This window comes from Cylas formicarius, unplaced genomic scaffold (genome assembly GCF_029955315.1).
Source record: "Cylas formicarius isolate icCylForm1 unplaced genomic scaffold, icCylForm1.1 PGA_scaffold_6__28_contigs__length_40554024, whole genome shotgun sequence".
Taxonomy (NCBI): domain Eukaryota; kingdom Metazoa; phylum Arthropoda; class Insecta; order Coleoptera; family Brentidae; genus Cylas; species Cylas formicarius.
In genome coordinates this window covers 26,654,991-26,681,896 of record NW_026844347.1, presented here as the reverse complement: position 1 = coordinate 26,681,896, position 26,906 = coordinate 26,654,991, and the positions used below count along the sequence as shown (strand labels likewise).

General features: G+C 34.0%; 1 protein-coding gene across 19 annotated transcripts in view; it reads right to left on the bottom strand.

The window, feature by feature from the left end:
• Positions 1 to 26,906, bottom strand: part of LOC132704084 (calmodulin-binding transcription activator 2) — a 426,963-nt gene that overhangs the window by 185,588 nt on the left and 214,469 nt on the right. Inside the window, exon 2 of one of the 19 annotated variants that reach the window (XM_060673832.1) lies at positions 24,926 to 25,286. The exons of 13 other annotated variants lie outside the window; for them this stretch is intronic. In XM_060673832.1, coding sequence (XP_060529815.1) covers positions 24,926 to 24,959 — 34 coding nt within the window. In that variant the 5' untranslated portion in view covers positions 24,960 to 25,286. Of the gene's footprint in view, positions 1 to 14,650; positions 14,721 to 24,925; positions 25,287 to 26,906 lie in introns of those variants that run through there. 5 more of the 19 variants (XM_060673834.1, XM_060673835.1, XM_060673833.1 and 2 more) reach the window with 5 other exon arrangements.

Sequence of the window (26,906 nt, the reverse complement as noted above, 5' to 3'; positions counted from 1 at the left end):
TGATTTTTGATACCAGAGGATAATCGAACACTAAAGTCTGATCTTCAGTAGTCTGTAGTTAAGTGGTTGGGAACAAATATAATAAAAAGTGTGGTAGACTTATACTGGAATCCGGAATGTGTTTTCTCTACTGTATAGGGTGGTGAGAAAATAAAGCATAGTGAAGAAATTGAAGATTTCGGAGTGTATTTTCAGAGCAACATTACACCTAAATCTTAAATCTTTAATTATATTGCAAAAAAGTAGTATCATAAACAAAAACCGTATGTTGTTGTGTTGATAAATTAAATAAACTTTAATCTTCCTAAGGTGCGTTCAAGGCAATTAGATTGCTGCCAGTTTATAGCAAACTGTAGTATCATATCGCGTGTTAATAGCATTCATCAAAATATATGTAACACCATAACTAATAAAGAATATCGACAATTATGATGTATTAATTTAAGGTGGGCACTCTCCTAATCGTTAACTCTTGATTTTTATTAGTTGTTATATGATAATTGCCTGTTCTTGTTGTTGCTGCTTTCACATGTACTTACCAAATCAGTAAGTAAGTAAATACATAAATTTTGTCTGAAAGATGCATATAGATAGATACAGACGTTACCTCTTTATCGATATAAAATTGACATTTCGACGTTCTACTTTATTTACACCCGAATTTGGTTCATTTATTTGCATACCGACAATTTACATTCAAATTTTAATCGGGCATTAATCACTGCGTTGTCCATTGTAATTATGGCTGGCACTGCAGTAATGTCCGGCTAATAACGCCCTGTTAAATGAGATGACGATTTTGAATGGGTTAATGGCATTAAAGCCGAAGTATTAGCGAAATCTTTTCCATGTCATTAATTTCATCTAATGGAAAAAAGAAATTTCTATTTCTCTAACTTCTTTACAATTCCCTAGTTTTCTCTTCTGGCAATTGCACAGACATATTTAAATAGCAATTATGAAAACCTCAAAATTGGCAGATAATAATTTGCAGGGAAACAGGATAAACTCAGGGTCGCCGTACGTGTACTTGATATATTGCAGTTTTTTTAATTTATTATAATACCGCCTTCCAGAACATAATAAATTTAAAAAAAAGTTAAATGCGGTATAAATTTTTCAATACGCGGGAAGAAAAAAAAATACATTTAAAATTAGAATTCTTGAGAAATTCCGAAAGCAAAATTTATTGATAACGAATTGCCCATAAATTGTCCATAAATTACAATATTACATCCTCTATAAATTTTCTTTGTTGCCACATCAGATCATTCCAGCATCCAATGCCGGATCTGTCGAATTTAAACCAATTACGATTGGAAAGTTCAACAAAATATTTACCGTACATTCATTAGACATTATTTCAACGTGGCGATTCCCAATTTGGCTAAAATTAATAATGCTAAATGGCGTCCGTTTTAAGAACAATTGTTTACATTGTGGAACTCATTTTGTTACGTGCGTTTCATTTTCATTTCGGATCCAATAAACATTTCAGGTAATTGGAAACTACTGCGCTGCTGTTTGGATTACAAAGAATAATACCTGCGTAATATGATGGTTATGGTTAAATGCCTATAGCTAAAAAAATAGGACATAGTTAGTGAAACAGCTTTTGCTTTGTGTTTAAAAGAAAAAATACGAGCTAGGTATTGTACGAAGATTAAAAACTATGGAGCCAATTTTTTCTAGCCGTTCTAAATCACGAATTTGGAAGTCTAAATTAAAGCCACCTAACTGGAAATACGTTTCAACGAAAATGGATGTGTTAAAAGCAAAACGTGAAGACTTTATTGCACCGTTGGTAATTTAAATAGAAGATTGTAAACCGACCAGAATCACTAATCTAAAACGTAATGAAATATAACACGTAAAGAAAACTATTCTAATTTTTGATCTAATTTTAGGCTAAAAGCGAATCAAGTAGATTTAAGCCAGCTAACCCGACAATTACTATTAAGTCTACACCAATCAAAATTGTGTGCAAAGAACGTGCTGTTAATAAGTTATAGTTAAGTGCATCTACCTCATTTACGTTAAGACATCATACAAATTTTATTCTTATTTTTTTCTCAGCAGTACTGATTCCATTGATGCAAATTTGGGCCCTATTGAAATAAAAAAAAATTGCGTTAATTGAAAAACAGCTTTCCCAAACAAAGGAAAAGAAGTTTTTTTTTTAAACTTTAATACATATTAACTGACCAACTAATCAAAACTAATCAAAATATTTTCTAATAAATTAAGACGTATGTGTAAAAAACTAACTCATAAAGTAATTTTTATAAGTTATTATTAAATAATTACGTTTTAATCATGATTTTATTTAATATCCGATATTCCGTATAAGCACGTAACAGTCCAAGACAAATTCGCAAACGCGACCGATACGCCATAAGATACGCTAAAAGAGTTAAAGCGAAACAAATAAAAAACGGAATAAATTATTGTTTTTGACTGGTTGTACTTCTACGTAACGTTCCAATGGTTTAAAATAAGAGAGCATGGAGGCAGATCTTTTGTTTATCCTTTCCCGCTTTGATCTTTATTGTGTGCACTTTTCTTATGCCTTTTGTTATAGTATCGCTTTACAAACAGTCAAGCTGCCTTTGAAATTCTAACATAACTTTATTATCTTTTTGCTTTTCCGACATGTTTTGCTGCTTTATCCGAGAAGCTGGCTTTAAATTTAATACACTTTTAAAAATAAAACGAGGATATCTCGAATGTATTAAGTCTCCGTCGATCTGGTTTTGCCGGTGGGTTTTAAGAATCTTATTCTTCGTATCTCTATGTATAGTGTATGTAAAACTGCGACCACGACCACGATATCCCCAATTATACGTTATTAGAGTATTATGTAAGAAGTTTGATAAACGCCATTTTAGTCACGAGCGGAACGAGTGATTAATAAACATTTACCGACAAACGTCAAAAATTTAATTATTATTTGTGACACAAGTTTATTTAAAAAATTTACTTTTTATATTACAAGGAACGAACGAACAAATGACTTTTCTCATGGCTGACGAGGCTTGTCAATTTGTTTGTACTGGACGTGCGTCAGAATAACTGAGGAACTTATTCAAGTTGAAATTGCCGTCAGATCTGTTGTTCGTAGTCTGGCAAAAAATTGAATACATATTCAAATTACATATACACAAATAAGCTGACAAATAAACTACTGGTTTGCGTAATAAAATCAGCAATCCCGATTATTCTAAATTTTAAGATTTCTTTTCTGCTGGATAAACAGTTTAGGGAGTAGTCAATACGAAATTTCCCCATTTAGCGACATAAATCAGTTCATCCAAATAATAAAATTCTGGGATAGTATCGCAATGCGGAAACTATTTCGGTATTCCTTTTGACAACCTTATCTCACTGAATGGAAAGTAAAATGTCAAATATTAATCTTTAGTTGTCACTGGTAGTATTTTATATACTATTCTGATAAATTAAAGGGAGTGAGAACTATGAAACTGAAATAAAACTTCTTATTTCAGAAGTTAACAAAAGTTAACAACACCTTATACCGCGTTCTGTCCCAAACATGTCAAAATTATAATTATAGATTAATTATATAAAATAGTATATTATACAACAAGTGCGGTAAAAGGCATATGGCTCACCAGTTTATTTGATAAAAGCGGAGCGAGTGTTTAATATACGAGTGAATTAAATAGTTTATCGAACGTGTTGCATACTATATTTTTCTACGACCGTTAGTTTTTGGGTCCATTTTCGCAAAACACGAATACATTCACTGACATGACCGTCAGAATTGACAAACGTCAAAATTCAAGGAGTGGGAAATATCTCCGAAAACATCCGATTGCTCGTAAATTCGTGCGGTAAAATCTCGGAAATGTCCGAAGTGGCTGGATTCATAGGAAACGAAACTGACGTGCTTCCCGCACGCTAGATCGGTGGGTAATTAGGTAATTTACAGACAGGAGTAGAAAAATACATTTAAAAATCTTCAGTGAACATATAAAAAATAGCTGGAATATAACATGCGGTTGAAATTTCATCTGCTAACTCAATTGAATTGGTTTGATTTTTGAAAAAAAAAATAAACTTATTCAATTTCATTATTTTTTATAAAAATTAAAATAAAACAGCGGATTTAGCGACAAACTACCTAAACATTTAGTTTCATATTCCTATGTGCTATGCAACTAATATTTTCTGAAATTATGTATTTTGAAATAAAGCCAATTTTGTAAATCAAAATTAAACGCATAACATAAAATGGTCTCAAAAATTGCCTATTTATTCATCTCTCTATAGAAAAAATATATTCAGTAATTTATCAAAAGCAATGGAAGAAAACAATCAACTCCGCTCAACCGGTGCAAAGTGCATTTCCGGTGGCGTAGCCCCGAAGTAAACTTTTTTGTAACAGCCAAAAACTTTTAGAGCTACAACCTTTCATTTATGCAGATGATATCAAGTAAAGAACGGCGCAAAGGAAAATGGCAACAAAAAGTGGGGGCAGCTATAAGAACATCTTTAGACCGGCAAAAGTATCAAGACGTTCGCGCGCCGCCTGGCGTAAAAACACCGAAACTACTCAGCTAATATATTTCGTTTAAGTGGCGCCGAAGTAGTTACTTATGCAACACTGTCGTTTACTCAAGTTTCAGTTTTCGGAGTTCCTCTAATAATTTAGAAGCAAAAAGTAAAATACGTATAAAGCGCCTCAAGTTTGCCGAGTCCGCGGCCAAGCGTATAATTAAAAATTCACAAAATTCCCTAATCCCTGTACGCGGGGCTAATCAAGAATTATTTCGGGTGCTATTACTTTCTTCTTTCTGCCGCTCTTTGTTTCAAACTTGGACTAAACTGCGAACTTTCCGGAAAAAAGTTTTAGAGACGTGTGAGAGATGATTCCCCGATTGCATAGTTTCAACCAAACCATTATAACCAAAGAAATCTTCATTATTTAAATTATATTTAACCACATGATTACCGTTGACGCATTTTACTCTACGAAACGTAACATTTTCGAGATTTTTCCCATGCCCCAGTTGGCTTTTACGTTCTACAATCGTTCGTTCAAATTTTTGGCATTTCGTTTGACAACGTGTTTCTGATTTTGCGATATGTGAAATAATATATAAGGTATATAATTATAAATTATAATATTCCAGTCGGAGTTCAAAAAGCGAACGGATGATATCCCGCAATATTTTCTCAACATATTTTTCCATCCGTGAATAATATATATTATATATACAAATTCTAACCACCTGAAGGCATTGGTACAACCCACCTGTAGCAACAAGTAACTGGTTATTGTGGTCTCTAGCTACAGCCAACAATATCACTAAAACGATTACCGTTACTGGTTGGACTATAAGAGGCAACCATACCAGTGTCTCCACCATTTGATTAAATTACAGATTCAAAAATTTTATTTCGTTAGTCATTTAATTACTTTAACCAATCAGTTTGACGATAAAGTAACGTCGCTTACATAATTTTGTAGGATGTGATTAGAAGAAATAAGGAAAAAAAGAACTTGAAAGTTGCCGAAGATAAATCATAAGACCCACACAGTAAGACTATCTGATCTATAACAAGCTAAATTGAATACCAAACCTTAAGAATAGATACAAAACTGAAATTCTGCATAGACTAACAAAAACCAAAAAACAACAAAAAACAGTGGTTGAAAAGGTGTAGCTAGCGAGAAGATTATCGGGTACGAAAAAATTCATCTTGTTGGTGATTTACTTATTATTTTGGAAGGCGAAAAATTCCTTTTAATCTGCAATGACAATTATACTTCATCAGTAAACACCACTTGCTGAACTGCTCTAAGATTTTTGCAGGAAATTTGATTTTCATGACTGTTCGTCAGACATACATTCCTCTTAAATGTCGAATCTTTTGTTAGTTTTTTCGAACTGGTAATAGGACATTCGAAGTAGATCAGCCAATATTCTGCGAATACATAAAGCCACGGACTCGGTGGTAACAATTTGAGCCTCTAAGAGGTTCTTAATAATTTTAGGTCAATTGCCGTCAGGTGTATCGTTAAAACGACCCTAGAGATATGTCTAATGGAGGCAAGCGATATGCGAGATAACATCGTCATTCCTGTTAAAGTTGTATCCCATCTCACGTACTGTAATTTTATGTAGGTCATTGTTTAAGTTTTAATAGTAGAAGTCGATGACAAAAAATGCAAAGTTTACGTATATTGTGGGCTAAGAAATATGAAAGTAGATCTGGTAAGATTAAATAGTAGAAAGATACCGAGTAACATTTAAAGAAGATTGTATAGTTCTTCCTGAATCGATTTATAATTTAAAACGCCCCGCAGAGCGTTGAAAATATACAAATGTATAATTTGTATCAAATATCTAACGCAGAGAGTTTAAAACGTAATATTCTATTAACTGTATTGTACTTTTTAGGGTGACAGAGAAAAAAACAACGCCGGAAGCATTTAGGATTGTATTTTGAAGCCAGAAAAAATTAATTTCGAGCTGTCTGCTATTGTATAGGATTCAGCAAACTTGATGTGCCACTAGAAGGATATGAAGAATGGAAAAAGATGAGTTGCGGACATAAAAGACTCTAATCTCTATTTTTAAAATAGTTGGCACATTGCAACATTCTTACATCTACGTAATAACAAAGTAATAAATAATAACAATTCTTTATTTATACTTTCAAGTAAAGGGATAGTAAATTTATCGTCAGAGACTATGGACTAAAGATGGAAAAACCAAAGGATTTCAAAGTATGGGTGACCTGCTCGAATAAAGTTAAACGCATCATTCATGCCTTGGTAATTAAAAATATCTATCAATTGGTAACGTAAAAAAAGCAAATATCCATAAAAGAAGTGTCAAAATATATCACCATGACTTATTGCTAAAACCGTTTTATCCTTAGGTGAATCGCTCTCTTTATTCGAGCTTAACATACGTATTTATATTTTGCAAAAAATGCATAGTTTTGTAAACACCATGTACGCGACACCATAAATCTTATATAATATATATATCATACGATATATATAATATGATCCAGCAGCCTAATGACAAGCCGCAACAAAAATGTCAGATTTTTACCTAAAATAATTGAAAGATGTCTTATGGCAAATTTTCTAAAAAATAATTTTTATCTCAAGATTATTTATAAAATATTTTACAAGAACTTTCAGAATTTTCCATAGAATATAAAAATGTAATTAATATACAGGGCATCCCATTAAAAAGAATTAAGTTGGTGTGTGGTTATTTATAGTAGATGTGGCAAGGCTGCAAACACTCAAATGCCTTAAAAATAGACTTATATTCATTTATCCATTCTTAATATACTTCTAATACGCCATCGAGTTTGGGGAACCCTGTATATCAGTCGGTATCGTCATAATATTCTGCCAATTGCTGGTACTGGCGTTTGGAATATTTCTAAACAGATCTCAAATTGGCTGAAAAATATATATTGATGAAGACGGTACAAACCAATTTATTTATGTAACTAACCTAAAAAACTAAGTGCTTACGAGCTGGATTAGGCCCTGCTTACAATGTGCAACACCAGTAAAATGGTAAAAATCTTATATCGAAAGAAATTTTCGGTTTGAAAAATAAGATTCGCATTGAGACTTTTTAAGTTGCGATACTCAACTCAATATGCAGGGCATCCCGTGAAAAAGAATTAACTTGGTGTGTGGTTATTTATAGTAGACTTATATTCATTTATCCATTCTAAATATACTTCTAATACGCCATCGAGTTTGGGGAACCCTGTATATCAGTCTGTATCGTCATATTGTTGGTACTGGAGCATGGAATATTTTTAAATAGAACTAATATATATTGATGAAGACGGGACAAACCAATTTATTTATATATCTAACCTAAAAAAACTAAGTTCTTACGAGCTGGATTAGACCCTGCTTACAGTGTGCAATACCAATAAAATGGTAAAAATCTTATCTGGAAAGAAATTGTGGGTTTGAAAAATAAGAAAAATAAGAATCGCAACACACTAGTTTAATAATTTCAGTCTGCAATTTATTAAAATATTCTCCAATTTTTCTTAGGGGCTAGAGAAATTTTCAAATGTAAAACGGCTTACAGTTTTTAATGTGGTTTTTGAGTTAACAAAGACTTGTAATTGAGTTTTCAGTTCAAAAATGTGATCTAAATAACTAAATGTTTAAGCACAGAAGAGTAAAAACATTTCACAACGTGGAACGTAATGGAATTTCTTCGGTTTTTTCAAAAACGGCCCAATAGACCTCGGCATAAAACTTCCGCTCATTAGTACCCGATGGAAAAACCTTGTACCGAAAAAGGCTAAAACGGAAAAATCCGGACGCGATTACCGTATAAATTATGACCCCCCCGGCTTTTTTAATTTGCTAAGTTAAATATTAGAATAAGAGATTTTCAGACGCGATAAAAAAGTTTTGATGTTTGTGTTTGCAAAACTCCCTTTGTATAATTTTAATGTTGCGTACAAGATTAATAGTTGAATTCCGTGCGTGGGTAGACAGTTTTCTTGACACCCATTATTAGTTCCATAAAGGCGGGCGCCAAAGGAGCCGTTGTTGCGGATTAAATAAAAATGTCCTTTATCCGGCAGAGGTTTTTGACAGTGAATTGAGAATCGATCCAAGGCGATTCAACGATATAGACCTCACACAAAAAAACGCGCAAAAAGTTGCAAGTTCAGCGGTTTTAACTTCGATGAAAGGTTGAGGAGAAAAGAAAGGACTGACTTCTAATTTAATAAACCGATCGAGTCATTACAAGATAGAAGCCCGAGTCCTTGGAAGCGATTTCACGGGAAATGAGTATTAAATTCGCGGAATGACATTAAGTTCCGAGATTGGGACAGACTACGGGAAAGTTTTAGAGAAAAATACATTATTGAAAATATGAAGGGAATTTTTGAATATCTCAAATGACATGACCCCCATAATCGGATGAAAAGTTTTACTTGAGGTTTGGTGAAATGATTTACAGGGTATCTCACGGTTGGTGTTTTGGTTTAGGATTTTGATTCTCAGTATAGCATTGTTAACACTTGTATCGAAATACAACTTTGATTTCTTAAATGCGACAACCTTAGTATTCTCCCACTTTTCTCAGTTGTCATTTTATAATCATTTTTGTAAAATATTTCCATTTATCTAGAGATAGAGTAGAAGTTTTCGAGATATTAATTATTTTGCATATTTTTCGTACGAAACGGACCTCAAATTTAAAATCTTATTGCTAGGTTTTTGAGTACTAATTAAGTACTAATTCCCCATAGAGCAATTATACAAAATTAGCAAAATCTAGATCGAAAGCTCTGTTTATTATGAAATATTATGATAACACAGGCCTACAAAAATTAAGGTTTTTCATGTTTTTGGTTAGACTGATTTCAAAAATTCTATGCATTTATTTGTTTTACGTAAGGTTTTTTTTTGCAAATATTAAAGAAAAAAATAATAAAATATTTTTTTTATTTAGTAAAAAGGTGGAATTCTAGTTAAAAAAAAACTTTACACAGACTTTTTTCAGAGAAATCTTCGTCTTTTTGCCAGAAAGCTGAGTTATCCGGACATTCGGCTGTGTTTGTGTGTTTTTAAGGGCATAACCCGTTTTAACATCCAGCAGTAGTCCGCCATCATCGTTATCCTATATCTGCTTTGGTATCGCCGTTCCATTTCCATAATGCCCTGGTGAAAGCTCTCTCCCTGTTCTTCACTAACTGCTCCAAGATTTTCAGGTAAATAGTTCAAGTGTGAAAACAGGAAATGCACTTTCAAACTCATATTACAATCTAGACGATGCAAGTGTTCTAACATATTTTGAACAACAACAAAAATACTTTCTTTATCTTGGCAGCAGATATAACTGGACATTTCTCGCACAAATATTTGAACCACTGTCCACATTTGTCTAGGGCTTTAACAAACGGCTTCACCAAGCCAATTTTGATATAAAGAGGAGGCAGTAAAACTTTTTTGCCATAAGTTGTAAGGCTCGTTTTTGATGGACATTTTATTTGAGTCCAATGTCTATCTCTTGCTCCACTATCCCACTCACAAATAAAGCATGGAAATTTTGTATAACCCCTCTCTTGTCCTAGGAGCGTGCACGACCCTTTAAGGTCACCACGAAACATCCACTGATGTTCTTGGTAGTTTGTTTTATTCAAAAGAAGTGCTAAATTTTAATACGTTTGTTTTAAATGCACCGAATGTGCAACGGGAACCGAAGCCAGTTCGTTACCATTGTGCAAATAAACGTCATTGAAACTACGCTTACTTAAGTCAATAAACAGGCGCCATTTTTCCTTTATATACGGCATATTTCCTACTTTTCAAACTAAGTCAAGAATATTGTTGCAATACACTAGCGGTGCTTCCTGAGTAAAATATTGACATAAATCTTTTTCGCTATGCCGGTAAAAGCTTAATGTGACGCCAGGTACCAGTAAATGCTTGTCACGAAGTCTGGATGCTAACAATTAGGATGCATCCCTTAGAAGGTGCACACTTCGGGCTTTCTGAAATATGGTGTGAAGTCTGAGTCATATGGGTCTGAATTAGATTCCTCTGATTCTTACGATTTGACGTTTTCTAGTTCTTTTGGGTTGATAGGTATCGTTACATCTGGTCCATGAGGAATTGGTAGAATAACAGAATCATCAATTAATGTAGATTTTAAGTACCATGTCCACAGGGTACGGTTTTAGCAATAAAAAACAGTTTTGGTTAATTTTGGTTAGCAGTTAGAAGAAAATATAAATAATTTGACAAATAAGATAAGAGTAAGAGGAATGTATTATTTCAAATGTCATGATACAAGTATTTATTAAAAATTGACAATAATCAAGGCATTGACAAACAAGCGTTGTATTAACGAGATTACAAAGGTAAAGAAAAAATAATTGATATGGATGAAGATTATTCGTATAAAAAGTAGAAAAAAACATTTTATTATCTATGGATATTATGGACGGATTAAAATGCAAAGATGTACGAAATATTATAGAGGATCAAGTGATAGTAATATTGCACATACTCACGTTTAAAAGAAATATCTAAGCGGGAAACCTAAAGAAATAAATGGACATGTCTAATTTTGCCTGAACTTAAATTGGTAAGATTTAGTTCTTTTGCAATTAGCAATTATTTTATTTTTAGTTAATTTAATTTTTATTATTTTCAATGGACCGGTCTCAAATCGAAAATATGACACTTAATTTTTGGCAAATATTTTAAAGGAATTTATTTTTGTTAAACAAGACTCGACGATCCGTATGTACAAGAAGTTAGAATCCTACAATGTAGACTTGCCAATTTATTGGAAGTGTTTTATAGCACCATAAATCACCTTAGAAGTCGTAAGGATATCTTTAATGTTCCGATATTATAAACGCTTACCCAGAACAGCAGCGCCTAGATGTGCCAATGTTTTTTTGTTCCTGGTTGATTAATCTTGGCATTGTAAACTACTATTTAGCCGCCTCGTTTGACCATATATCAAATTTAAAATTTTCTAGGTTCTTTTATTCTTTGTACGCTCAGAAATTGAAAATTGAAATGAAAAAAGTAATTTTATAGAGAGCTTCATGTTGATTTCCAAAACTGCGGGGATCCTTAAATTAAAACCAGGAAAACACTTTATTGTTTAGAATATATTGTTGACAATGTTGAAGTCGTAAAACTATAGGAAACTATATAAAACCACACACAATTTCAATGCTTATAATTCTAATTTATTTTAGTTTGTTGGACCGTAAAAATATTTTTTTTTTAGTTATGTTTCTGGTAAACGTTATGATTAATATTTTGTCCGCCAGATAGAACTAACGTCTTTGTGGAAACAAGAGAATAATGAAAGTTACTGAAAAACAGCACGCGCATTTGAAAATCGGGCCAACTCGGCGAGTCGTGAAACTTTACGTATAAACAATTTCTATTATTAGTATGCGGTCCTTTTATTAATTGTAATGATAAAAATACGTCAAAACATGTGATTTTATAAGCAGCTTCGAAAATATTTTTGACGGAAATGCATCTGTCCTCGTAAATTTGGACGCCGTTACGGAAAAATTTTCTCACCTAGTATTAAATGTATTGTTGGCACAACTTTGGACTTGCAATTTTAACAAAATATCAAAAATAACCAAAATTGACCGAACATTTCAAAGTGGGGTTATAGGGGGGTATACTAAATTTGGATCAACAGTCACAGCAATGCAGATTGACAATTTCTGACCACTTGGATCTGAGTAATTCAAGTTTATTGTTATTGTATTTTAAGTAATTGTATGGTAAGTGGTAAGATTTGGCAAAGGTACGGTGTTATCGAACCAATGAACCGTAACCTTTCTTGTAAAAAATAGTTAATAGAAGGACACGGAAAAATATGCTTGACCAAAGAGAGGAATGTATTATCGCGAACTTCTTTGGGTTAGTAAACTTTGCACTCCAAAATTGAATTCACCTTGGAACTGAGGAATAATGCTGTCTCCTTTTTGAATCTGTTACTAATCAGGAACAGGAGCAGAACTTTTTCGAAATTTACAGGAAGTCGTCTGCCACGTACAGTATTATTCAATTTGACTTAAATAATCCCTTAAGCCATAGTTTTCACTTTTTTTCTCATGGGGTTTTTCATTTCATTCATTTGTTTTTTCGAATAAATATATGTTTGGGCAGCGAATAGTAGAAACTGTATTTGCCTCTATAATAATATAGCTTCTTTACCCTTACATTTTGACAAGTTTAGAGACCTTATCCTGGAAGAGGATTACAATGTAGTTGGATTCTCTGAAACCAATTTAAATAAACATATACCTACTTATATAGTTGAAATTCGAAATAACCATTAACTATTACTATTATTAACTAAAAAACCATAAAACATGAAACTTTGGACTCATACCATGATGTGATTGAATGTCTTTGGGTAAAAATAAAATTAAATAAATCAAAAAATTAAACCATTGGGTGTAAATTTTAGTCCAAATAAAGTATATGTCTAGAGCAGCAGTCGCCAACCTGTCGATCGTGAGCTACCGGTAGCCCACTGTTTATTCCAAAATTAACAAAGTAGCTTAACAAATTGAAGAGGTTGGAGACCACTGGTCTAGACTTTCTCCCACAAACTGATAACTTAATCTGTTTTGGGGACCTAAATTTAAATTTATCCGCTATAAGCGAGTATGGAGTTCGTTCATACCTGGATCTCTTAGATACATTGGAGCTGGAGCAGGTCATCGATGGGCCGACTAGAGGGTACTAGTAAAAAGTTAATAGGTCACCTATTACTTTCAAAAGAGATAACAGTCATTAGGTTGGGCACTATTGATGACAAATTGATTTTTGTGGATGTTGAGTTGAGTGCGCGGAGAGATCGAGTGGTGCCAACTAGGTACAATTATTTTAAAAATGTAGATATTATTTGTTTGGATAATTCGCTAAAATCTATACCTTGGCGTAATATGTTTGTTGTTGATGTTGTTGCTCTCTTATATTAAAGTACATCTGCAATCTTGTCAATTTTTGCATCACCCATTCAGTTTTTCCCTCTCTTTGGAAAGTAGCTAATATTGTCACTCTTATTAAGATTGACAGCCCGCAGTCGTCTAGCAACTTAAGGCCCATTTCCATTCTGCCAATATTATCCGCGCTCCGAAACTGGGTTCGAAGTGTTTTCGGAGCGCGAGCATTGAAGATGCCAAGTGAGATTTTTGCGAAACGTCTGCAGGATTCCAGTCGGAGTTCAACAAGCGAACGGATGATATCCCGGAATATAGTGCCATCACATTTTTCCATCCGTGAATCAATACGTGAGAATATATATATATATATATATATATATATATATATATATATATATATATATATATATATATATATATATATATATATAACACTATTCTTAAATACTAAAGTTTATGGGGAGGCATCCGTACATTTAATTAAAAACTACTTAACAGGGAGAAAGCAAAAGGTGGCCCTGGACGGAGTCGAGTCTGCTTGCCTAGACATAAGAAGTGGAGTTCCTCAAGGCTCAATTTTAGCTCCTGTTCTGTTTAGACATGAATAACATAAATCTAAGATTTAAAGGGGTTATAATTCCTCGTCACCGATCTGGTATATTTGAAAGATCCTTCTGTTGTGACTTTACTAAACTATATAATGACCTGCCCCATTCCGTTCAGGTTGAGACAATAATTTTTTTTCCAAATAACCTAAAAATGTGGTTATGCTCTAAAATTTAAATAGAAAAAAAAAATAAAAAAACATGAAGTTACTTACAGAACGCAGGAAGAATCAAACCACTGCTAGAAAATTTGTGGTACTTACAGTATTTTAGCCTCGACTTTAGCTAATAGTTTTTTTATTTATAGAAACGAAATTGTAAATATTAATTAAAACTATGATGTGATGTTATGAGTAAGGATAAGTGTAGATACGTCTGGGCGCGCACTCATGCCTTTTCTTGTAATTTTCCTTGTCGAAATGACCTGAATATTATTATTATTATTATTATTATTATTATTAACCTTATAAGTATCTAGAGAAAACTAATTAATTTTTCAATTTGTTAAGTATGGCGACTGCGGCATCTTCTTGGGTTTGCACTTCAGCAATCCGTATATTCACCTTTATCTCCATTCGTTTAGCGGTGACGTGGTAATCGGCGTCGTGATGCTTTCCACCAACCTTTTGCAATCCATAACACACAATGGGGCGTCGGATATAATAATAGAACGGCCATGTCGAATAACAAACTGATGAGTTCACGCATAAAAGCCAATCAAACGAATTACTTTCGATTTTCGATAGCGGGGATGGCCGACTAGATAATAAATTACAACTTAACACGTCCGTCGTTATTTAGAAGCGTTCAAAATGCGATTAAAATAAATTGCCGTGTTTAAATCGGGGAGAATTTTGCGCGGTGTTTTTGTCAATTTGTGTACCTCGCGGACATTTTGTTTAATTACAGACTATACGGTGGAAAGAACAAACAGCCAAACCATGTTAATAAAGCGTGAATAAATAAAACATTAAAATGAATTAAGACATAGTAAAAAGTTTGATTATGACAACTTAAAATATGCTGTATTTAAAGTAACAAAACTAGAACGTTGTCAATGCTGAAATAGAACCGAAAATTTTGCAAGAGCGGATACATATAATTTTCTTTAAGAAAGGTGACAAATCTGTTATACTGATTTTGTAAACTTAGTAATATTGTCAGAAGTATTATTAAAACATTAAATAATTTAATTTTATAGTTAACATTTAATAACTTTGAGAGATAGAAGATCGATCTACAATCATTTATTCATTTCTAACTGCTACAACGTGTCTAACTCGTTAATCAAAATTCTTAAATAACTTACTTATATAGCTCCTTATTAGCTCAATAACAAAGACGCAATCATAATCTTGGTTCATCCTGCAGTGAGTGAGTGATCTTTGTTTGAACCAATTTTTATACATGGTGGCGATCACAAGAGATCATACTAACCACCAAAACGTGCAAATATTCAACGATGCTTGGTAATTTTTAATACACAAAGCAAATTTTTAAATTTTAAAAATAATGGATATTCCACATTTAGGACGCTCTGATGTAAATGTTATAAACATTTTCTCTTTATGTTTCAGCGATATACGCGCGGTGACGGCTATGAATCTCTAGTATGAATATTTACTATGAATATTTATTTAATAGCAGATAATAAATGTAGATAAATACCTGGGTATGTTTAGGTAATACAAAAGAAATAAAAGCATAATATCTAATTATGAAAAAATTAAAATAAATTCAGGAAGTGACGTACATCAAAACTGTATACAAAAATGTATACGAGAATCAATCAATAAATTTCTGAAAAAATTTGTAGGTTTTCTTTTGCTTAAACTTTCAAGATAATAATAACAACAATAATAAATTGTTTATTGCCCATAACATAGAAGCTTTTACTGCAACATAAGGCTAGGTTCTACTATTATAGAATCCATAATACTTAATTAAGCAGGTTTAAATTGCGGAATTGAGAAAAATAAACTGACCAAAAGAAGGGAAGATGAACCAAAATAATGGATTGCATGAATTGAAGTTGCATTTAGCCATAGTTTTAAACGTAGTCAATAACTGTGGGACATTTTCCACGAACCAATTAGACAATTTATAGTCGAACCCTTTAGATGTTATATTTTTCATTTCAGCAGGTATTATGTTATATAATTTATTTTCAACATATAAAAATGTTCGCTGCGCTATACATCTCTTTTCAAATGTTGCAAAGTTTTCTTTCTTTTTGTCTAGAGTAAAATGATCATGAGATATGTGGTTGTTGAGTAATGAATTTTTTCCTCATATCAATAATAGTTACTTTATAGTATAGTTGTCGAATAGTTAATACCCTGCAAGACTTCAGCTGATCTGAGGGATACTGTGGATCAAGTTGAAATATAATCTTCAGGACTCTTTTCTGAATAGTCTCCAATGGTTTAAGATTACTTTTATAAAAATAAATAAGAACTAAAAGTTCAGATTTTCACGAAATTATATATTATGACATGACAATTGTTTCGACAACACCGTGTCTTTATCAAAAAAAAAAAAATTAAAATTTTTGAGTTGTCGAAACAATTGTCATATGATAATATATAATTTCGTGAAAATCTGAACTTTTAGTTCTTATTTATTTCGATAAATGGATTTTCATCAAGTAAAAGCCACCTCAGTTCAATTACTTTTATATGCACCACCCCAGCTGATAATGCCGTATAGTAACAGTGACTGGACCAACGTAAAGCATAAGGAAATATTTTCTTTTATTGAAAGAATTTATTTCATATTCTTAAAAATACTAGCAACCTGACTTTTGAAACTAGTGTTTGAATATGAATATCCTATTTCAGGTGGCTGTCCAAAAGTTTGAATATTTGACACTGTATTTTATTTCTACTTGCCACAATTCAGATCTCTGTCAGCTAATTCTCATTATTGTTACTTGGTAATGGTTATGTCGTTATTAGAAAAGTTCTTGGCGAATTTATGGCAAGTAAGTGTTCGTCAAACCAGTTGGTTATTGCGCAACGATCTGTCTTAATTTACAATTCAACGTTATTCCAAGTGTCCATCATTAGGAGTGTATTATCTAGAAATGATATAAGTGTACCTTTAGTATTCATCGTAAGTAAAACATTCAGGTAGATATTGGTAACCTATATCCAGGCCGACAATTATGTTTCGTAGCTTCTAAGATTATAAGTATTTTGACCTAATTTCACTTTGATGTCTTTTAACTTCAATATGTGAATAATTATCTAGAATATAATTTCCCCCGCAATTAACTTGTAGATACCTCACAATTTGGGATCAAGTCGTTAAAATTGATCATGCATTAAAAAAATCCCGCAAACTATCTAAACCATTTTGCGACGACCAGACGAAGGTGTTCTCTTACAAAACAGCTTTTCCCGGCCACTTTCATACTTCAAAAGACGTTCCTTAATACAAAGCTTTACGGCACTTGGTACAAGCAGCTCGAGTTTAATGGGTCCGACGCCCAAGAGGTAATTAAAAATGCAAGAAGTATGTTGAATATTGCATCTAATTAAAAACGGGACCGGGGAATCCGGTGCCAAGAGTGAAACTGGAGATGGCGAATGTCTTCAAAAACACCCCAGAGACCCGATAAATTTACGACGCAGAGGAAGACGCGAAGCGGCGCATCATAATTCACGTCCGGCGGCATGGGGAAAAATAACCTAAATATAATTCGAAAATAAAACAAAGGGTGAAAATGTGCGACACATAAAAGATTATATCCTATATTTTAACCGGACAATAAAAAAGTAATTGGCTAACGCGGAATATATAATTCGCCAAGAAGTCGTGATCTTTCGGCTGGTTGAAAATATGATGTTGCTTCGGTGGATTTATTATGCGGATTGTCCCCGAGATATTTCGCCCGGATTTATGCTTACGTTCATTTGTTTTTATAAGACGGGTGCGGTGTAACAGAGGCTGAAGTCGATGCTCTGCTGTTAGCGAAACAAGCGCGAAGATGACTCGATCGTTTTTACATGATTTTATCTCATTTCGCCAAGTGTGTATGGAGCATCACAAGGTAATATTCTGTGTATACCTAGTGTGTACCTGTGTATATCTAGTGTGTACCTGTGTATACCTAGTGTATACTTTTGAATTTCATCGGTGTATTCGTCTTTTGATGACAGTAACCATCAAGGAAATAATGAAGGTACTAATTCCGATATAACTAACTTTTATAATTGTACCCATGATCACTTCCTTACAATTAATTACGCGAAGTCGTCTGTTGTAGTTTTCGGAAATGATATTTAGGTTACAAAGGTATAAAAAAAGAATGTTTAATAAAAGTGGATGACTCGTTAGTTAGATTTGAAGAGCTTGTTGCTTAAAATCTCACGAAATCCTGTGGCGTATTAAAAATAATTTACTCCCACACGCAGGAGAAATCAAACTCCTTGGTATTATTTCAGTTAAATTATTGCTGTGCTTTGGCCGTTGTCTTGACTCAGTGAATAAAAAACCCAAAGTTAATTGACAAGATACGAGGGCGTCATTAAGTTTGAAATTGAAATTGAAGTTGAAATTTCAGAATGACTTAATATGCATAACAGATTTAATTTACATATGGCATTGTTGCATTATAACATCATTAAAAAAGTGCCCTTTTCATCTATTTAACAAAGTTTCATTTCATGGTTTTGAATTTCTACCCCATTTTACTTTCCACCCTTTTGTTTTGAATTAAATGATAGCTTACGTTACTTGCTTGAACTATCCGATTCTATACTATATCGAGACTTAAAAATTATTTGCAAAATTCGCAGATGGCTGACTTTGATAAAAGCCTTGTTTTTGATGCAATGTCGTTTATGCAACAAACCCCTTATTGTTGTTATTATTATTATTATGTACCCCGGTTTTCAAAGGATATATTCATTGAAAATACTTTTTTAAATGCTAGAGCAGAAAAAATTATTTCCATTCGACTTATTAGGGCTAAGGCAGTTATACGACTGAAAAAAGACAATATAAATGTGTACAAAAAATAAAAGATGTACTTAAAATGCTCTAGAGCACTTAGGAAATCAATGAATATAATAACTTTTTACTGCAATATCTTACGAACAATTTAATGACGGATATATTCGATTTTATTCATAACTTAGGAAGTTACAGAATTATTTCAATATAAATACATTTCTAAGGGAGCAGGTAAATTTATAAGACTACCATCATTTTTGGGTAATAACCTCAGCATACCCTAGAGAGGTCAACTAAACTGTGCAACATATCAGCGATAAAAAATTATCATTGATTGATTGCTGATTGACTGCTAATAATTATTAACAAACGTTTTCGAAAAGGAAGCGGTTCTAAATTTGCCGAAAAATCAAAGGAGCCATACCATTTCTGCCCAGCCTCTGGGAGAATAACAAAACTTAAATTGCAATCGTTTTTCAGAACTAAAAGAGCAATTTCGGTTAAAAGACTGACAACTAAAGTTCAGTTATCATTTATTTTCACTAAGAAAATTGCCAACGCCCTTTCGTTAATGAGTAGCTCTGCACTCTCAAGGGTTGTTGTTGTAGTAACTTTTTTTTTAAATAAGAGCCTTTTTTTATTTTTAAGCTGTTGCACATAGAGCTGTCATAGAGTACTTATAATAAGTAGAAATTTTATTATTAAACCAGCTTCCATTAGCTTTGATTTATTAACGCCATTTTCATCATCTAATTTTGCTGACTGCGGCGTCATGCCAATTGACACGTTTTAGTGAGAACATATCAATATGTAAAATACATTTTGATAATATGTTTTCTTTTATCATTATGAGTGATGTATATTTACTCCAGCACAATTAGCGAGACTTTTAATTTATATCTACTGTTTCATACCATTAAGAGAAAATTCATAGCACATCAAGAGCAAAAAATATGAACTGTAATAGCCATAAGTTCCTTCAACCCAAGTCGTTCTAACGTTTCAATAGAGCAACATTTAAAATCGCAGATTGTGGCGAACCCAACTTGAGTCAATCTAATTTGATAAGCGCAATCTCAAACGTGTTTATAACACTAATTCGATATGCATGTTAATATAATCAACAAAGGGAATTTTTCTCTTATCTGTTTGTCTGTAACGAAAATAAATTTATCGCTGAAATATGGGTTTCCAAGTCGATAAAAAAGTGTTTCATATGTGTAAAAGTCACGCGAGTCTCCACACGAAAACGGTTGACATCTAAAATGTGCATGTGTGGCCAAATTCAGGGCCATGTACTTAGTACCTACTCATTAGAATAATTAAAATGCTGAAATAAAGACGCAAATACTGACGTTTATTGAAGTTTACGCGCATGAGCAACACACAAGACGTTCCTATATTGCTTGCTTCTTGCTCTAACTAAATGTAACCATTAACTTATGCATCGCAAAAATAACGGAATTGAATTGACTTTTGTATAGAAATGAAACTTTTAATGAAAGCTTCTAAAGGTAAAATTCTTGTTGAGAATATATATAGGCAAGTCAACGATTGTTTTCCGGGAAAGTATAAGAAAATCGTTTTACAGTAGTAAATTAGCAAAAACTAACCAAAATATCATTTTGTCACTCTGCTAGATATACCGGGTGATACAAGAAAGTGGGAAAGCTCTATAACTTTTAAACGGCTTGAGATAGCGATTTGAAATTTGGAAGAGTTGATATAGGCAGAATGTCCAATTTTTTGACAATATGTAGTCAATGGTTGAACTTCCGGTTTGAGCGGAAGCGACAGTAACTTTCGAATTTTAAAAATTTTAAAAGATTCAGGAGAAAATTTTCAAAATCCGTTAAAAATAATGTTACAGGAAGTAAATCCATTTTTATAAAAACAAAATACTACTTAAGTGTCTTTGCTTCTATTCATCATCAAGTCGGCATGATTGAAAATTCTGACAGTCTGCACATTTTTATCTGATTATCGATTTATTATAGGTTATGCCATTTAAAATTCGAAATTTAATGTCGTTTCCGCTCAAACCGGAAGAATAACCATTGACTACATATTGTCAAAAAATTAGACATTCAGCCTATATTAACTCTAACTAATTGCTATCTCAAGCCGTTTGAAAGTTATAGAGTGTTTCCACTTTTTTGTCACCTGGTATGTTTGAGCGTTATATTTGTGTCGGTGTATGCACAAAATTTGATCCATTTTAGTACATACTTACAGTTGATTGTGGTATAATAATTATGAAAATATCATACATACATACATACATATTATACCATTAATGTATGACTGTTTTGTAGTAGATTGATGCGCTTCTACCTTTTTTCTCTTTATATTCTATAAGTATTGCCTATGACTCTTGTTTAGTAAAAGCTGAAGGTCAATAAGGATTCATATTCAATATAATTAGTTAACATTGAAAATAAATAAACTAAATATGAAAAGAAAGTTATTAAAAAATATATTCAAATGACGCGACCAATACTGGTAGGCTGTATCTCAGTAACAGTGGTGCGTAGTAACCCCCACATAAACTTTTCCGAATTCCTGAAATTAGGATGCTCTTTTTAATTTCGCGTGGTCATGAAACGGAAGAGACGGCACGCATCAAAACCCATTCCGATTAAATCTATTTTCGAAATGTCAGACCCCGTAACAGTGATTCAAATTCGATTATAAAAGTCATGTCGCCCTAAATGAAATTTTGACACGGGGCTCGAGTTAGAGGAACGGCAGAAAGGAAAACGACAGAGCAGGTGGTTGCGGCTGCGTCCTATGGAAATTTATTTAAGGGCACGAGAAGGGTGAACGAGGACTTGTTACATTATATGTTGGTAAATAAAAACTTCTAGAATAAGGGAAATATGAGAATATGTTTTGCTGTGAGAAGGATCATGGAAATTACTCTTGCTAAAGTTTTAATGTTCGTTATATATTTAGTATGTAGTATAATATTAAAACTTTTAGTCCCTTTATAATGGCAAATAGGATGAACGGGTCAAAATATGTATCCGTAAGGCGTTATGACAAAAAAAAATTTGGTTGGCCGGTGCCATATATACCCACAAATTTTATAAATTGACCTAAAACCAAAATCACGAGAAAACTTTAATTTATTGGAAATCCGTTCTTTAAAGAATGCGCAGAATTTATTGTAATATGCAACCATTTAATAGGCAATCAGACGGTGGAATTTACTTTAAGCACGTGAAAAGGTAAATATTTTAGCGATATTAAAATAAGAAAGCAGATATATAAACAACGGAGACAGAACTGTCAGGCATTTTTATGTGAAAATACGGCCTGAGACAATGTTGTGGTTTTTTTTTACCGATACACTTTACACATAATATTTTGATGTATTCAAAAGTATATAAATAAGAAATTTAACTCAATATAAGTTTGAAAAATGATTTGCAAATATTTCGTTTACCCATAAAATAACAAATAATTTGTAAGAAATATCATGTTTTAAGGTCCATTTTGGGTGCGTCTTGTATTATGTCTGCTTTTGTTTTTTTTTTGTGAAAAAAAGTACGAAGGCTGCTAGCAAAAATGCCGCAATACTGTGAAGTTTGCAAAGCACTTGGCGATTTTAATTCTGAAGTGACATGTTTCATAGGTTGGTGTACTTATTTTCTTTATGTATTTGTGTTTAGTATTATTTAATGTAAATTTCAAAACAAAGCTCAAAGGCATCGGATATGGTATGCAAATCAAATTTGATTATTGCAACTATTTAGAGTATAATTATGAAAATTTTAATAATGTAACATTATAATCTCGCACGCCGCTACTTCATTGCACTTCGCGAGAATTACTTTCTCCCACCTTACGTGGTTACCATAGCAACCATTCAGTTTCTGGCAATACACTTCACCCCACTCGCTCCTTGCCTAAATGCCTATATTTGCATCACAACAATAGCAATTTTATGAATGACGGTCGTCTCTTTTATCTCGACTTTTCCGGAAGAGAAATAGGAGTAATTCAGTCTACCTTGATACGAAATTTAACGTACAATGAAACCATAAACAACACACACAGCTGTGAGGCTGGCGAGCTGCGGGCTCTGGAGGGAGGGAACCTTCAATCGGGGTCCGTACGACATTTTAAAGGGCTGTCGCGGGGATCGCGGGGTCATGGGCATGCCGAGTGACGTCACGATCCCCGAGATGACCTTCATTGATAAATTGACCTTTCTCTTTCCATCAAGGGAAGATTGGAGAGAGAGCAGAGTCGGCTCCTGGGATGGACTTGTCTGGTACACGGACGGGTCCAGAATGGGAGATCTGGCCGGAGCTGGAGCGTACTGCGAGACAACGGGATCAAGCTTGTCGGTCCCTCTGGATCAGTACTGCACTGTGTTTCAGGCGGAAATTTTCGCTTTATTGATGGCGGCCAGAGAGGTGCTTCGGCTCAACTACGGAAGCAGGAGAGTCTTCTTCTGCTCGGATAGTAGGGCTGCACTCATGGCGCTGAAGTCAGTGCGTACGCGCTCCTTGGTGATAAAGGAGTGCAAAGGGGTACTGAGGAGGGTGGCTGAGGAGAGAAAGGTCACGTTGGTCTGGGTCCCGGGTCACACCGGTGTCCGGGGCAATGAGGCAGCGGACGCCTTAGCCAGGGAGGGCTCCTCGCATAGGCATATAGGGCCAGAGCCTCGCTTGGGGATGGCCCCGTGCGTGAGGCGGGGGGCTCTCGAAGCCTGGGCGAGAGACCGGGCCGCGGGGGGCTGGAGAGTTGCTCCGGGAATGAGGCAGTCGAGGCTTATGATGGATGGGCCCGCCCTTCCTCGGACCAGGGAGCTGCTTAGACTGACCAGAAGGGAGTGTAGAGCACTAACAGGGGCCTACACAGGACATTGCAGGCTTAGGAGGCATCTTTGCTTGCTAGGCATTGGAGACGACCCGGAGTGTAGGTGGTGCATGGAAGGGGAGGAGACCCCGTATCATCTGCTCACCGAGTGTCCTGCCTTGACATGGGCAAGATTGGGAGTCTTCAGAACGGCCCTGATCGATCCGGACTCAGTGCACGGTATTGGGCTAAAGGAGTTGCTGACCTTCTATAGGAGGGACGGCATTCTGGACGCCCTCTAGAGCGGCCTGGGGGCACAACGGGCCCATCTGGTGGCCTAAGTGCTTGGACGCCCGCGAGGGCGCCCCCCTTTAATACCAATACCAATACCAATACCATAAACAATTTTTTAGAATTAAAGTTTTTTTCCAATATCGAAATGAATAGATGGTCAAAAAATAGTTCAGCTTAAGTGCGTTGATTGTATGCTGAAGTCTGCTGTGTCCTTGGGTGCGTCTGAGAGTGAATTTGTAGAATCAGTTTCCCTCGAAACATCGCTGTTCCGGCAGAACAGAAAGTGAAAGTCCAAAATTTTTGGAAATTGAGTCCATAATTAATCCTTAAATGGTTTAACATATAGGGTAAAACAATGACGAAACTGTATTAAAACTCGTCACCGCTAGTCACAATTATACAAGCAAAGTTTTAGGGGTAAATACCAAAATTTCATTTTCATTTTTTGGTTCTCTTGAAAAATTATGATTTTTGCATTTAGGTCACTGTTCTGCCGGGGCAGCGATATATTTTTTCAGTGTGTATATGTGTTTCAGTGTTGCTATTTCCCGATCATAAATTTTAGCATTTGAGGAAATATCCAGGTTTCAACAAGTGCTCTAAAATTTGCCTGAAATAACCGTTTCACTGCTTTCTGAGTAGTTAATGGCAGCGCCTCCAAGCGAAAAGGCACATTAAAAGAGCAAGGCTGATTTGCTGAAAGAAAAACAGGCACCCAGCTCTTTGCAAATTATTGACTGAAAATTATGATCGTACTATACGTAATGGACACTTACTTGCGTTTAACGGTACGGCAGAGTGAGCGGGCATTGTGGAAATATGATGATGGGTGCCTTGAACGTGACGTCCCTGGTAACCCAACACGGGACCATGGTGGTAGAGGACGTGGTGGCCGTGACCACCATTCTGGTGTTGCCTGTAGCCCGCCACCGTGTTAACTTTACGTCACTTCCTGTTATTCCGGAACATAGTCTTTGGTTTCGGTTTCGGTTTCAGTTTATTGTTATTGGGATTTGACTGACATTGAGTCAGGTTTCGATATTTCGTATATACCAGTTTTGAAGGTATTTGGTATCCTTTAGGAGTTAAAGAAAGACGCTTCGAAGAATTCTATTAACAAAAACTTCTGGCAGCAAGCTCATAGAATTAATATTTTTAACATTTAATATCGGCGAAACCGGTAAATGACTATTTCTAGTTTACGTTTGAAACATTTAATAGGAACGTAAAACATCGTGTTGACGTAGCAATAAACGTGTATTCGAGTAATTTTTACCGTAGCTGTTATACGGGACAGGAATAAAAGCATTTTTACCTCCGCGCTATTTATTCCCGTAAAGAATCTTTTAAGGTCCCGGGTTCAGGTTTTATTTGCAGTTCAACTATTTTCAAATAAACGTCTATACCGTATATTCTCGTTCCAGCGACGCAAGACACACACACACACACACACACATACATGGGTCGCGTGGAATGAAATGTATTTACTTTGAAAGGATCCCGTTTACAAAATATAAAATGTCCACCACCGAAAAAGGAAATTCTACAATGATTCTCTAAATAGGATTTGTTTATTGTCATAGAGTGGCTTTAAAAGCTTAAAAGCTGTCGCCGTCGGGAAATCAAAGCGGTTTTTTGGACGCGCCTTTTTTAAGTGAAGTAAGTAAAGTGAAACTTTATTTGCGGATGGATAAAAGTTAGGAGACCGACTAATATAGAAATAAGGCGCAGTTAAAATCGATTTGTGAGTTTTGCAAAATGTAACGAGACGTAATAGATACTGTATTTTGAAATATATTTACCATACCCGGTTTCAGGGGAAAATATGAGAAGTCCCTGGAATTTAGATAAAATACGAAAAAAAAAAACTTGGCAGATTGTTATATTTTTTTTCTACAAGCCTTTAGTATAAGAATAATGCTGCTCATGATAAACTAAACACGCTAAATATATTTTAGGGATACTATTTAAAGGGGTCCACACAAGTGGTAATCATATTAAATTTTTATTAAATTATGTCAAAAGTTAGTAAAGTTGCTCAAACTAGCCAATTTCCAGAGGCGTCCACACCATGTATAATTATTAATTATCGAAAACTGTGCTGTACTTTATTACACTTAATTGCAAATATTTAAAAATTCCCTCATAAAATTTTTATTATAACAACGGAACGGAGATAAAAATATGAAATTAGTTAACATGTTTTTAGGTAGATGGAGAAAGAAAACTTTCGAAATTGTTTGATTCAATATTGGCCATATACAATAATTCTTACCGCAAACAAGTCAAATCAGATAAACATGGTACAATCTCTATTTCTTACCTATTTCAGGCTCTATTTCATCACTAATACTGCAGCTCTTTTTTTCTTTTATCCATTGAGGAGTAACATATCAATGAAATGCAATAAGCACAACTTATTACTTTTATATTACCGTTGTTATAGCTATCTATTGGGTTTAACAGCAGGATATGCGATGAACGGTTGGGATGTAATAAAATTTTGCTATAATTTTATTAAAAAACATTGAAAAATATATAGGGGTGTGCCAATATCTAGGCCTATAAAATTTAAAGTAAAAGGAAAGTGTTATCAAAATAAATATAGTCGAAATGACAATGACATCTATGAGAGGTGATATGTTTCAATATATTAAATTGAAAATCGCAAAAATGCAGTTCAAATGACAGATAATTTGTAGAGCAGGTGTTTCCTTTTGACATTTTTTTATAATACAATTTTATGTCGGATCCTGA